This window comes from Sinocyclocheilus rhinocerous, unplaced genomic scaffold (genome assembly GCF_001515625.1).
Source record: "Sinocyclocheilus rhinocerous isolate Xijiao unplaced genomic scaffold, SAMN03320098_v1.1 scaffold3595, whole genome shotgun sequence".
NCBI lineage: Eukaryota > Metazoa > Chordata > Actinopteri > Cypriniformes > Cyprinidae > Sinocyclocheilus > Sinocyclocheilus rhinocerous.
Genome location: NW_015664998.1, coordinates 243,202 through 257,948, shown reverse-complemented (window position 1 = coordinate 257,948; position 14,747 = coordinate 243,202). Strand labels below are relative to the sequence as shown.

Genomic DNA, 14,747 nt, shown 5'->3' with positions numbered 1-14,747 from the left:
TTTAAATGAATGGTTATTGTCATGGTGTAAAGAACAGAAACTGCTCTTTGTTAATAATTGGAATCTTTTCTGGGAGCTTCCTAGGCTTTTTCACGCTGATGGCCTGCACCCCAGCAGAGTCAAAGCGGAACTCCTGTCGGACAACATCTCCAGGATTCTACGCACCATATGACTAGTAAGTCAAATCTCAAATAACTGCCCTGATGACTTTTGTTCTACCCGCTTAAATGATAGAAGTACTTGCGCTGTACAATCTATAAAGACTGTGTCTGTTCCCCGAATAGTGAGGTCAAAATATAAATCTGTTCAGCCCAGCTAGCATGTGAGCACAGTAGCAGCCCTTTGAAGGCTGTTTACTGCATAGGAGCCATGCTGAGCACACTAGAATGCCAATCTGTGACACCACTGACACCTGGCATGTAAACATCTATAATAATTCCATCTTCAAATGTCATGTGGTGTTGCCCTTTCTTACCTTTGTGGACTGCAACAGTCTGCTTTTTTCATATAATCCACTGGAGTTGAGATCAACTCGCTCACTCTACTCTTTCTGTACTATGCAAAATCACTCTGGACCCCTCACATCCAGCACACTCCCTCTTTGAACTGTTGCCATCTGGTCGACGCTACAGTGCTCTGAGCACCAGAACGGCCAGACACAGGAACAGTTTCTTCCCTCAGGCCATCACAGGCACAGTTTCTTCCCTCAGGCCTCTCATGAACACTTGACAATAACTGTGGAACACACACTATTTATTCACTCATACACTTATTTATCTAACACACATACTCAGTCTACATTTCAATTTGCACATAATATACCTGTACATACAACTGTCTATTGTTCTATACCTGTACATACAATTGTCGATTTGTATATTTTTTATTCCTTATTTTACTTGTTCTATTTTTTTTTTATTTTTTTTTTTTTATTATCTGTGTTTTTTTGTTCTGTCACTGTCATTCTGTTACACTGTGGAAGCTTCTGTCACGAAAACAAATTCCTCGTATGTGTAAACATACCTGGCAATAAAGCTCATTCTGATTCTGATTCTGAACTTGAATTTAATTTAATTTAATTGATGCAGGATCACTGGCAGAAAACTGGTTTCTCAGCTTTTTGGAGTAGTTTCTCTTTGCCACTCTGATCTCCTTTGTCAGTGTGTTTTTGACAAGTCCCCACTCCTGTAGGCATCTTCTTTGGCCTTACGGAGCTGTCTGAATTTTGCAGTGAACCACGGTTATGAAAATGAACAAGGAAAACTCCCGCGATGAATACAATGGCTTACAGTTGATGAAAAGAGCTTCTAGATCAGGACAGCACATCTTCTTTAACGTTGTTACATCTGTACACCACCTTTCGTTGATGTAAAAGCATGTTCCACCGCCACGTGATTTCCCTGTTGATTCTGCGTTGCGATCCGCTCTGAACAGCTGGAAGCCCAGCAGATGTAACGCGCTGTCCGGAATGGCTTCATTCAGCCAGGTTTCAGTGAAACACAGAGCAGCAGATTTTGAAAAGTCCTTATTTATTCAGGAGAGAAGAAGAAGTTTGTCCATTTTGTTGGGTAGAGAGTAGAGATTCGCCAGATGCATACTAAGCAGCGGCATTCTTAAGCTGTGCTGTCTGAGCATGACAAGCGTGCCGGCTCGCTTCCCAACAAAACATTAGGATAGTCGAAAACCGGTGAAATATTTGTTGTTTACTGCCAAATGTTCAGCAATTAGTCCCTAGTGAAACTGATTGCAGGAATATAGCTAAAAACAGGACAAACTAACAAAAACATTAAAACAACTGTGGAGCTCCACACTGAGGCAGCCATCAGCAGCGCCATTTTGTCTCATTTCTTATACACTTGCAGCATATTATGCATAGTCAAGTCAAGTCAAGTCAAGTTTATTTGTACAGCGCTTTTCACGATACAAATCATTGCAAAGCAACTTTACAATTAAGTTTTCTGGTTTAATCACGATAAGATTTTTTCTAGATCCTGCATTAAATTTATATTTTGACCTCACTATTCGGGGAACAGACACAGTCTTTATAGATTGTACAGCGCAAGTACTTCTATCATTTAAGCGGGTAGAACACAAGTCATCAGGGCAGTTATTTGAGAATAGTATGCAAAAATGTAGGGGTTTACAAGATCCAGTCAAGAACTATAAAATGAAATTATGAGATAATAACTTTACAAGTGCAACATTTAATAGTTTTAGTTATGTTTTTGGAACAGTGTCCTACAAACACATAACCACTGAACAGGAAAATGCCTTTCAATTTACTGCACAGGCTGCATGTGTGAAACTGATGTCCCTAAAAATATATAAAACACTTAGTGAGTGTGTGTTGATAATAAACTCACCTTCCTCCATTGCAACCCTGAGGCCACCTGCAGGTCTGATAGACTCTCTGGAGAGTGGTGCCATTCTGCACCTGACAGGTCACTGTTTTAGTCACTGTCTGCGGACACCAGTTCCTAACAGAGAGAGAGAGAAATATGAGAATCAGAGTAGAGCAATCTAATTGACCTCCATCCTGTACTGGATGGTTCTGATGACATAATAATAACACACACACACACACACACACACACACACAGCTGGCCATACAATTATCTAATCCAACTCCCACATACTGTAAAAGTGATCAATGTTTCATGGGACACCCATCCTTCAACAGTCTAACCATCTTCTTTGAAAACTCTTTATGATGTTTACGCAGGTTAAATGACCCGTATGCCCAGCAGGAGAGCATTGTCAGTGCTGTTTACTTTGCGGTCTTTCGCTAGCAATACACATCTGCCCATTTTTATTCTTTCCGCAGCACTACAAGCAGATCAAGTCATGGATGGGGGAAGATGTCCTGTGCGAGTGAGCGTGTGGACTCCTCAATTAGATTTAAGACAGCTTTTAGAAACTCGAGCCAAAAACCCGAGCAGAGGCACAGTCTGCGGGAGAAAGACTGGTTCTTTTGTGCTGCTTTTTATCAGGGCTTCACTTCACACAGCTGGAAAAGCCCAGAAACATTTTGAGGCACTCAAAAAATGGCTTAACATGAGTGACTGCTGACAAAACCCTGAGTTAGGTGCCCATTTATTTTGTTCGACTGATTAAAAAAAAAAATTTAAAAAAAAAAAAAGCATGAATTTCTAATCTGGCCCAGCTTGCACTGCAAAAAAAAAATATATATATATATATATAGAGAGAGAGAGAGAGAGAGAGAGAGAGTATAGTGACAAATATTGTGATATATATTATTGTGAACATTGCCATTAAAAAATCCTTCAAAATGTATAAATTGGGATGCTATAGCCTATATATAGGGTGCTGTGTGGTTTTTTTCCATTGTGCAATAGCCTACACAATAACACAAGGCAGTTTGATTTTACACTCTGACATTTTTCAAAATAAATATTTAAATATTAAAAATTATTTTAATAAATATAGTAAATATTAAAATATTATTCCCTCAAGCTATTTGTCAAATTACAGTTTGAAAGAAATATTTCAAATTATTGATTTGATCTGTTTTTTTTTATATGTGGGAATGAGAAAATTGAGAAGATGTGCAATATCCGCAATTCCACACCAAAATCCAAACCCTGATTAAAGATCAATACTTGGCATCCATGTCTCAATATAATATATACCCATACAAACGTATCGATTTTTCCCCCACCCCTGCATATACATATAAAATCCTGACTGCCCTAAAAGGCAGCTTTGTAGCATAGAAACTTACTCAAGGTATGGTTTCAGTCATGGTCTCATTATTTAGCAGAAAATACAAACAAGAGAAACAAGCCTGGGAGTCAAAAGTCATCTGGAAAGTTTGCCACGGTAATCATTAAATGTGCCCTACATAATGTGGAACTTTCTAATTGGGAAGCCAGTGGCAAATCCAGCCCTGATGAGGAGCAGACTAGAGGCAGGACAGAGGAGAGGAGAGGAGAGGAGAGGAGAGGAGAGAAAGAAACACGGAGAACCAAGACAAAGCTGCGCGGCACAAGCCCAGACTCTCGGCACATGCTAGAAGTCACAAAAGAAAGGAATGAAAACGTGGGTTTGAAGAGAAAAACCAATCAGATCTCTTTCCCCCTGAGTTCCCTCATGATTTTTACACAGAATGACTTGAAACAAAGAGCCATTGATAAGTTCACCTCAAACAGACCTTTGTATGAACCATTATGCCTCAAGTTGAGCAAACATAAGTCAAAGAGATGTGGAGCAGAATTCAAAGAGAGTTAATGCATGTGTAATATATGGAGGTCATTATATCTACTATACTTCAGTGGTTATTATCAATGGCTCAGCTTATGCATAGCTATGATCACACACCAGGAAAACAGGCCAGAGGGCCGTTACATGCTCAATAATCAGAATCAATCTGCCTGGATTACTGTATATTGTCCATCTGTGGCATTGCATGTGTGTAGAATTTTTAGGGATTGATGGTATTATGGCAGCGTTTTTTATGGCATGATACAACAGCCAAAGAAATTAATTTTAATTATGTAAATTCAATACTAGGAGGTTGACTGGTTAAAGATTAGTCTCTCTTTAACCTAAAAATATTTTTTTATTTAATACTTAAATATAATTATTTTTACATAAAATACCTTCCTCCATTGCTAAAACTATGGCCCACAGAACCAGCCCTCAAATATTCCAGAAATTTCCAAAGCCTATGCATTTTAGGTGGTTTCCATGCCCCGCTTTAGACGAGGACCCAGGGACTCAGAGTCTGGAACAGAACTGGGGTGACCACAGGCTTATCCGGTCACTACCTGCCCAACTGCTCCGGCCCAGCCAACAAACACACCCAGACTGGACACACAAACACAGAAGCCAGTCTGGCCACAGCTGAAAATCATGGAGCTATTTTTGTGATCTGCTTGTTATTGAACCTAAAACTACAAATCATACCCTTGTCATTCTCTAGGAAACACAGAAACGCACATTCAAACTCTACCATAAATACAACTACACAAAAAAATATATATATACTGTATATATATATATATATATATATATGCTCTTCAAAGCTTGAAAACTCCATCCAAAAAAAAACATCTTTAATTAAAGTCATATGGGTTTGTAATGACATGATGATGAGTAAATTATACCAGAATTGTAATTTTGTGGTGAACGGCATTTGTACAGTCACATCACCTGTCAACACTAAATCGTGTAAATTCACCTGAGCAAAAACTATCACATATAATTGCTTCCATATTTCGCTGTGATTTCAGTCGCACTGAACCCCATCGCACTGATTCTGTCCATTTAGCATCATTTTAGCCTGCAAATCTGCTACATAAGTTGAACGGACACAGAAATGGGCCGAACTCACTCACAGTAGGAGGAGACATCCAAGCAATGGACAGATAAAGATCTAGAGCGGCACAGCCATCAGAACACAGTTCCCACACTGCCCCCAATCACAATGGCAGTTTGGTGAACAGGGTGATTTGTTCGAGTTGTTCACCCCCCCTCTCCTCTAATCCAATCCAGACTTCATCTGGTACTTTGCCAAACTGTAACTTCAATGAACCCCTCTACTCTAAAACACAAATGTACCTAAAAACCAATACCCTCTCCATTTTAGAGCATACAGCATACAGTGCATGGCATTCTCTGAATCTTTGTGAAAACATTCTGGACACAGACCAGCTCCATATGAACTAATGAGAAGATTTATAGGGAACAAAAGCCTTTCAATGAGAAATGACCCCTCGCCCACTTTCTGTACAGAGAGAATGAGAAAAGGGCAGCTAAACTCTGCTTTGATCCAGATTTAAACCTCAGGGCAGGGAGAGACAGAGGGTTAAAAGAGAAGGAGCAGTACTTACAGACCATTATTCCTGTAATCTAACATCTCTCCTTCACAAAGCATTTATGAGGGCTCATTATGCAACCCAGTTATCAGCCCACACTCTAATTCTCACTACAATAACAGTTCCAGTTATTGTTGTGCCTTGAAAATAGTTCAGTAATGTGAGATATAAAGAGCCATCAAGAATCATTTTTCATTACAAATTATTTAACTTGGCTATATGGTTCTTTAAGGTTCACACCGCTTCAACAAATCCCAAAAAACACCAAATACGCTTTTTGGTCAGTGTGAACATGACAGCTCCAGAATGTTTTGCAACATTCAAAATACCAGTCTACCACAATAATATAGTGCAATTTTAAAATAAAATAACCATGCTAATAATTTAGCACATTATGAATAAATAAATACAATTAAAACTAAAACAAACAAAGAAAGAAATAAAAAATGAACACATTAATTTAGTGCAATTTAGAATGAATGAATAAACAAAAAACACGGCTAACAATTTAACACATTCATTTAGAGCAATTTAGAACAAAAATCTATAAATACATAAACAAATAAATCAGGTCTAACAATTTAGTGCAATTTAAATCCCTTCCAAATAAGGTAAAAACAGACCATTTCATTCTAGGGACAAATCCTAGGGTTGTAAATGGACATGTAAAACCGTTTCTGGAGATTTTTTGCCCTTACCTAAGCCACATACCTTCTATGAAGATATCAGAGAACAATTTAAAATATTGTATAAATGCATTCTATGGCACCTTTAAACTAAATAAATAATAAACCTAATTAATTATCATGACCTGAATGAACAATTTAACTATTTAAATAAAAAATAGTGCAGAATAAAGAATGCAAGATTGTATCATTGTAAACTTGTAGACTGTGGACTGACTGACAAACTTCACTACAAAATTTGATTCCTCAACTTCTGTTAAATGTAGGCCAATGATAGGCTGATGCTTAAAGACATGGAAATAAACAAACAAAATTCTGTCTTAAAGCCACCTTTCTATAATTAATCCTTTACACATCCACCACATTCTTAGTTCCGTGCCACATTCCACTACATTCCAGAGTGGTGCGGTGGTTAATGATCCACTGAGACTCTAGACAATCCCTGTAAAGAGTATACTGTGAATTGCTTTCAATAAAAGCATCTGCTAAATGAGTACTTGCATACTTTTCTTTCTAAATGAAGGTAATTGAAGCACAAGCGATTACAGCATCATATTTATTGGCCTGTTCAAAACACATTGCACTGAAAGCTTCATTGACGTCAATACTGCTTCTAGCTTCATTGTGCCTGAGATATGCGGTAGGTAATACAAGTCCAGTTAAAAGGTGTGAAAGCTTTCAACAGCCCAGCAATGCTACATTTCACTGGCATTAACATGCACTTGGCCAACAGATTGAAAAACTGACTCTCTTCCTCACATACACACATGGGACCAGAAACGTAATAAATAACTCTGCAAAGCACAGAGATCATCGCAGAGACTGTAAGGGGGAGATAACTCAAATCAGAAAGGGATGGCAGGAATCACACAGAGCTGGACTGAGTGCAACTCAGCACGCAGCGAGCGGCAAACAAGCCAAGGCTATTAAATAAAAGCAGCAAAACGCACACATGCATACAAACCAGAGGAAAGATCGTGAAACTGACTCATTTCAGACAAAAGGAAAAGCAGTGCGCTTCATTTAAAGCATGAATGCTAGCTTTCAACACACAATGCGTGAGACGCAAATGTTGACTCCTGCAATGTAGCACAGACTACAAAGATTATTGACTCTGGAGGCAAATAAATTAAGTTTGAACAAGAAGACAATGGAAAGCTGTGGCAGCTGGACAGGACGGGTGGAAAGATAGCATTTCATCATCGGGTCAGTAATGAAGCCCTCCTGGGATAACCCAATTAGGCCGCGCTCATGACGTCCAATACTAGGCAAAACAGTGAGGGATGAATAAGATTAATGGGCTGCTGAAAGAAAGCATCAAAAAGTACTAAAAGAGAGAAAAGAAAGAAAGAACGACAAAGCAAAGCAGAAATGAGCAGGAACCCTCTTCTGTCCCTGAGATTTGCTCAAGAATGGTTCAAAGGACAGGTCAAAGGCCATGGTGGGAGACAGTCCTTCTCCAGGGTCAGATTTAAGGACCAGCCTCACAAGATAAACAGCCCTGAAGCGGATGATATGGATGAGTGAATGCACACACAGAAACACCCATAGATCATGACGATGATCAGTGCATATTTCCCTAAGTATCTCTATCCTCACAGTGAAACCGATTCCTTGATTGATTGATCTGAGTTTCATGTGATGATGTTGATTTACATCTGACAACATGTGAGAGTGCTGCAGCATTTGTTTTCTGTTTAGAAGATCTTATTTTCCAAAACAGGGGCTGAAATTCTGAAACATTCTTAAGAATAACATTTTTATTAACTGCCATTTTCTTCCTATTTCCTAACTTAGGAATAAAATTAAGAATATTTTGTATTTCCAAAAATATTTCTTAATTTTTTTCTTACGATTATTCTGAAGACAAAACTTAAGAAGAATCTGAATTCCTGAAAAGAACCATTGTAAATAACCTCGTAAAGTTAAGATAACCTCTAATAATACTATAAAGAAATACCACTGAGTAATCATGTCATGATTATGCGTGAAGTGACTTTTTTTATTTTTATTAGTGTTTTTCATTAAGTTGAACAGAAAGTCTTCGAGAACCACCACACAGTCAAAGCGTGTCATTTTCTTCTTAAGAAAAAAATGTTTTTTCTAAGAAAATAGCTTAATATCTTGTGAATTTTTCAAGAACGACATTTACAAACTTCATAGAAAGTATCTTGACAAATTCTTATACAGATGTTTGTGAATCCCCAGAACATATAAATGTGTCAATTAAAAACAAATATTTCCTCTGCCTTTTTAAAAATTTGCAATGGACTTACAATGCAGAAGAGAAAAACAAATAAAGTAAACAAAAATATATCTAATGTGTATAACCCACGGAGCAACACTTAAGCATCAAAGAGTCACTGCTTTCGTGGAGGCAGAATGAGGGTAGAGGTATGTTGGATGGTGTTGATGGGTCAGCAGTTGAAGGTCCCTCTGGGGCCCCAAGTCTCACACTCCCACCTTGAGCACTGCTCTCTAGGGCAGTGAAGCCGAGCAGAACAGGAAATAGCTGCTGACTTAACCCCCAACTGCGCTCGGCCCCTAATTAGACAGATATTATTAAGGGGCTTTTCTCAGGACATTTACGTTTCAGGCATTGTCTTGGATCGGGGTTAATTATGATTTATGGTAAAAGTTCATATGCCTGTTCAGCCTCTCCCAGTGATGCTTTAGAAAGCAGAATAAACTTTTCCTCTGTGCTCTAGCGTGGGAAACTAAATTGTGCAGGCATCTATACAGTACATCGACATGCAGTTTTAACTCATGTACAGTGAGATTCTGTGTAGCCGAACTACAGTATAAAGTATACACAACATAATGTGTAATCAAATATTTGAAGGATTAAATACATGTTGTGCATCTTTCAAAGCAAATGCACAACGCCAAGGCCAGTTGTTGTCTGATTAACGTGTATAAATGCTGCAAAAAGCCATGCTACAATCACATTTTGTAGGTCTGTTAGTCAGACTTCACAATTTTAGTCAGATACAGCATTTAAATAACATTTTTAAAAGATAAATTATTATTTTAGTCATACTGAAACTGAACTTCTAATATGCATGTTAACATAATTTTTGACAACAATGAATTGGTTTTGCTTTTATTAATCTATAGACAAAACACACTAGGGCAATTAATAAAACTTTATGATTTTGAATGCAAGACAATCAAGATAAAATATGTTGGAATATGTTGAATAAGTTAGTAAAATGTTGAGCATATGTTGTTTATAAGTCTTTAGTAGGTTGTGAAAATGCACTACAACATATTTTATATTATTTTTTATGATCTAATTTACATATTCGATAAATGAATGTTTCCACAGTCAACAAGTAATTGCATAAAATAATCAAGATCTTTGTAATTACCAAAATAATCATGATTATTTATTTATTTATTGTTTGTTTGTCGCAATCAAGCAGCCCTGACACACAATGAAATATGTTTTGCCAGGTAACCTAAAAACATGACTAGGTTGCAAAAACAAGTAATTTTTTATAAATAAGGTTAGGAAGAAATTGCTCCTTAAAAGAGATGATACCCCATGATTTAGTCAACCTCAAGCCATCCTAGGTGTATACGACTTTCTTCTTTCAGACAAACACAATCAGAGTTATATTAAAAATGTCCAGGCTCTTCCAAGCTTTATAATGAGAAGTGTAGAACGCAGAAGAGCAGTGGTGAGAGCAAAACAAAACACTGGTCACAAATTAGAAGTACAAAACAAGGATTTTTAAAGAAAAATGTTGATATAAGGCAAGAGGAGACTGGTTTTCCTTTGCTGTAAACAAAACTTGGTTCTCGTGACACTAGCATACGCCTACGTCTTACGTCATCCACTGGACGCCACTCTCTTGTGAACGCATGTACGACATTTAGCGGAAGCTAGAGATTACGGTTGTGTGCATTGAATTTATTTAATACACGAGTTTCACAATTTGAGTTGAATTACTGAAATAAATGAACTTTTCCACGACATTGTAATTTATTGAGATGCACCTGTACACCTAGGATGGATTGAAGGTGAGTAAATCATGGGACAATTTTCATTTTGGGGTAAACTATCCCCTTAAATGTAAAAAAAAAAAAAAGAAAGGCTGAACTTGATTTACTAAATTCACTGAACTTAATTAGTAAATTCAAAGCAACTGCATCTTGAGTATTTCACATGGCTTTTTAAACTATAAAACAGTTATACTGCACCTCTCAGTAAACAGTGCTGCCTATCCAAGGCATCTCAAAGATGTCTGTGACCTCTCCTCACTGCATCATCAGACAGCAGTGCAATAAACTTCCCTCTCACAGCATGCAGACGATGCAGCTGCATGTGTTTAGTAAACACCGTCTGTTTCATCAGTCTGTGACTGATAGGAGGAGGGGGTGAGAGATCAAACCATTAGTCCAGAGAGCAAAGACGACTCCAAACCTACGTACTTCAGAGGCCCTCCACCAAACATCCCACCCATAACAACTCTAAGCCATTTACCCAAATAGAGTAAATATTTACATGAAGATATGAGGGTCAGATCAAGGCCATTAGCTGTGGTCACAGGTCAGTCAAGGTGATGAGGTCTGGACAGAAGGGAGAGCTTACATGTTGTATGTTTTGTCTAATTGTATTTGTTATGCCTTGTTATGTCTCAAAAAAAGCCTAATCAACCACATGCAAAGCCAGCACTAGAGGAGGGAAATGAAAAGGATGATATACTGATAAAAAAAAACACTGCTGATTACTTCTGATTTAGCATTTCAAAAAACTTGCCTAAATATAAACCTGACAACAAGACTCCATAAATATGCAAATATTCAAAAGCTCTCTGTCCTTATGAGTGAGTTGAAGTTTGAATAAGTCCAGACAGTGATACCAATCTATTTAATGCATGTTTTAAATGGAATAAACCATGGACAAAGGTATAGACAGGAGAGATGTGTGTTCCCCCATCTCAGGAACTAGGAAACAGACTGTCAGACTCACAACAGGAGGCACATTAGGTGGAGAGCAGCGAAATCAGCATTGCATTTAGGTAGAAGCACAAACTGAATAGAATAAAACTGATTAATAGTTTATTAATCAGTCAGTCAATCTTAAACTGGTATCTGTGTTTTGGAACATGGTAGCTGGTTTCTAGCTGTTCCAAGCTGATCATTAGTTAACTGACCAGACACCGTGTTTACCAGATTTATTCTGGCCCAAGATGGCCTATTAACTTGTTACTGACCAGCTACAACTAGGTTTTCACACAGCTGAAATCTTAAACTGGATTTTCCAACCAGGAATGTGGACAGAAATTTTAAAAACACTGAAATATGAATTTACTGATCTCAGCTCTTCATTTACGAAGGCGTTGCCTCTTGTTTAAATATTTTAAAACTTTGTATAAAAACGTACTTTTCCCCTTGAAGTTTATAATTGACTGCAAACTAAAAAATAAATGGCGAACATTACTTGAAACAATGTAAAACTTCAACTGTCAACTTTTCACCAGATTTGCTTCTGTCTAACAGGTTACTTCTGTCATGTCATATAAACCTTACCTCTTGGACTGATCTTTGTGAAGTGCTGTCCCGGTCTGGTATTTGTAAACTCCGGGTCCCCACGTTCCCTGAACGCAGGTCAGCCACAGTATGAGCAGCAGCGTCCACAGGAGGAAAGAGCTCCGGTGAACCGCAGACACCGAGCGCCCGTCACGCGCTCCCATTTCAGCCGCGTCAACTTCACGGAAACCTAGTCAGCAAGATACCTCTCCTAATATTGTCCCGCTTATGTTGAAACTGTGACGAGAGAACAGATATACGACTCGCAAGAATAATTTCGGAACTGCCGTTTCTTTTTCGAGCATAAAAATAATAAAAAAAAGTTTATGTTGTTTATGTGCACTGTTGCGTCTCAAAACACGACAGTTACAGTTTCAGTTGTTTGTCATCGGCAGACCCCGCCACAAATAAATCTCCTCACAAAGTTTGCTCGCAACCCGCAAGACAAACGTTTCTCAGCAGCCACACAAACCGGTCCCGCCTCACTCCTCCATCTCCGTCTCTGTACTTTACTGCATGTATTTCTTGACTACATCAACACAATAGGCAAGAAAGCTGTTTTATAGTCGCCCTGTGTCCCACAGCCCGTGTAGTTTTTTTTCCACCCAGCCCAGTTCCCTCTCCCTCTGTCCTCTCACACATGCAGCACTCCTCCTTCCCTGCTCTTCCAGTGAAAACTTTTCGACATGAAACAAACAGATTTATACTGGTCTCTTTTAAAAAATAGAAAAAGAGACAGAAAGGCTAATAAGCAAATTCACTACCCACAGAAATGACAGCTGTTTCTCCAAGCAATACTTATTCGGAGTCTTGCAGATTTTTCTCAAGCAACCTCACCTGTCTCCTACAGAGGTTCAGAAGCGATCGGAGTCTCAAACTATGCTCAAAAAATGACCAAGAAAACAAAAATTTTCAATCAAAAGTCAATATGATCTCCATAATATAATCTCAATATGTTCTTCCAAGACAAATGCTATCAATATTTAAAAAATAAAAGAGCTGTAAAAATGTATTTACTGTACCTATGCCAAAGCACATTTTTACAAAAAATATCTGGAAAACATTTACTGTACATTAAGTTGACAGTGTTTCATTTTCTCTTCTCTAATGAAGTAATGGTAGATATACTGTAAACCTTATGAGAAACATTTTCAATTTATATTTATTCATAAACTCCACCTTTCAGTTAACAGTTCAAATGAACTATTTTTTTCTTTGAGTGAAGAACATTTTAATAATCCAAGGACCTTTTGTGCAATGGAAAGATTCCATGTTCATTGTGGAGCCATGCTGTCAAAATGTACCCCTAAAGGTACACTTTTTGCACAACATCTTGTCACTTGCAGTACCCGGGGGCAACTTTGCCCTTATCTATCCCTAAAAGTTGCATATTTGCACCTTAAAGTACTTTGAATAGGTGTTAATAAGGTACATGTTATTGCCCCAGTGACAAGCTGTTGTACCCCTAAAGGTAAAGAGTGCAGGTGCCAATAAGGAACCTTCATATAATGCCTTTCATACTAAAGATCATTTCAAATGAGTTTTACAGTTAATCTTGACAACATTTTATGAAAATCTTTTTTAGTCTTTTTTTTATTAGCTATTCGGTGGACCCCCATTATAAACGATAAATAAACATAAGAAGTGCTAAAGCATTTCAGCTTTTCAGCATTCGTCTCGCCTCTTCTCAAGCTTACACTTCAGATGGCTTAATGAGTCATTCGACTGCCATAACATGAAAACCTCCTCCAGAAGACAAAGCACAGTCTAACGTCTGGATAGCATCCAGAACGGGGCAAGGGGAGAGAGTGATACAGAATGAGAACCTCTGGAACATGGTTTACTCTAACCTCTCCTCTGCCTGGTTTCTGAAAACCGCAAAACTGTGGTCCACGTCCAAGCTAAACACCTGGCTCAGCAGGCAGGATGGACTCCAGCCCACTCATCTATATCTGAGGTCGAGGTGACTACGCTCGGCGGACCCCCTGACAGCCAGAGAAATAAGCAAAGCACGGAGCAGGGGCATCAATCACACAGGCGGCCAAGATCTGCAGGTGTTGAGGGGATGCCACTCATCATAGTTTGACATGTTTGACTACAATTTGACTAAAATGAAGGGCAAAAATGAACTAGCAGAATGTGAGGTACTGACAATGGAAAGTAGATATTAGTGCATCATATCCAATGTTTTATTGAATAGGCTTTATTCCTGCTGCCAGATCCGGTCAAAAAGAAGCAAAAAAAAAGTTACAGTGAGAGAGTGTGTGACATGACTGTTTGGTCTCTTGTTTTGCAGCTTGATCCTGTCTTTATCTCTCTACTGAGAAATGTAAAGCTCATTCGACATTGTTGCGGCATTATAATGTTGAAAACAAAATGTAAAATGCAAATTATTGCCCAGCTCTAATCTGCTAAATTGTGACTATAAGGCATGAAGATATTAAGAAATTACAATCATTAACATCATGATTTTCTGCGAAGCTGCTGTGTATTGAGAAAAGTGCTATACAAATAAATTTGACTTGACTTTGACTTGACTTAAAATTTTATAGCAATTTCAACTTGAGTTATAGTGAGATAAAAGTCAATGGAACCAAACTATAAATGTTAAAATACTCAGTTTCAAAAGCATAGCCATGAGACGTAAACAATATATGTTAACATGATTTTAGTGTGAAAAACACAA

At 38.0% G+C, this 14,747-nt stretch overlaps 1 protein-coding gene across 4 annotated transcripts in view; it reads right to left on the bottom strand.

Moving 5' to 3' along the window:
* The window catches only part of LOC107730716 (EMI domain-containing protein 1-like), a 75,061-nt gene extending 62,434 nt beyond the window's left edge, over positions 1-12,627 (bottom strand). For all 4 annotated transcript variants that reach the window (XM_016541603.1, XM_016541602.1, XM_016541605.1 and 1 more), the window contains exons 1-2: positions 12,062-12,627; positions 2,364-2,477 (exon numbers count right to left, since the gene is read on the bottom strand). In XM_016541603.1, coding sequence (XP_016397089.1) covers positions 2,364-2,477; positions 12,062-12,225 — 278 coding nt within the window. In that variant the 5' untranslated portion in view covers positions 12,226-12,627. The remainder of the gene's footprint in view (positions 1-2,363; positions 2,478-12,061) is intronic.
* Between the last annotated feature and the right edge of the window lie 2,120 nt (positions 12,628-14,747).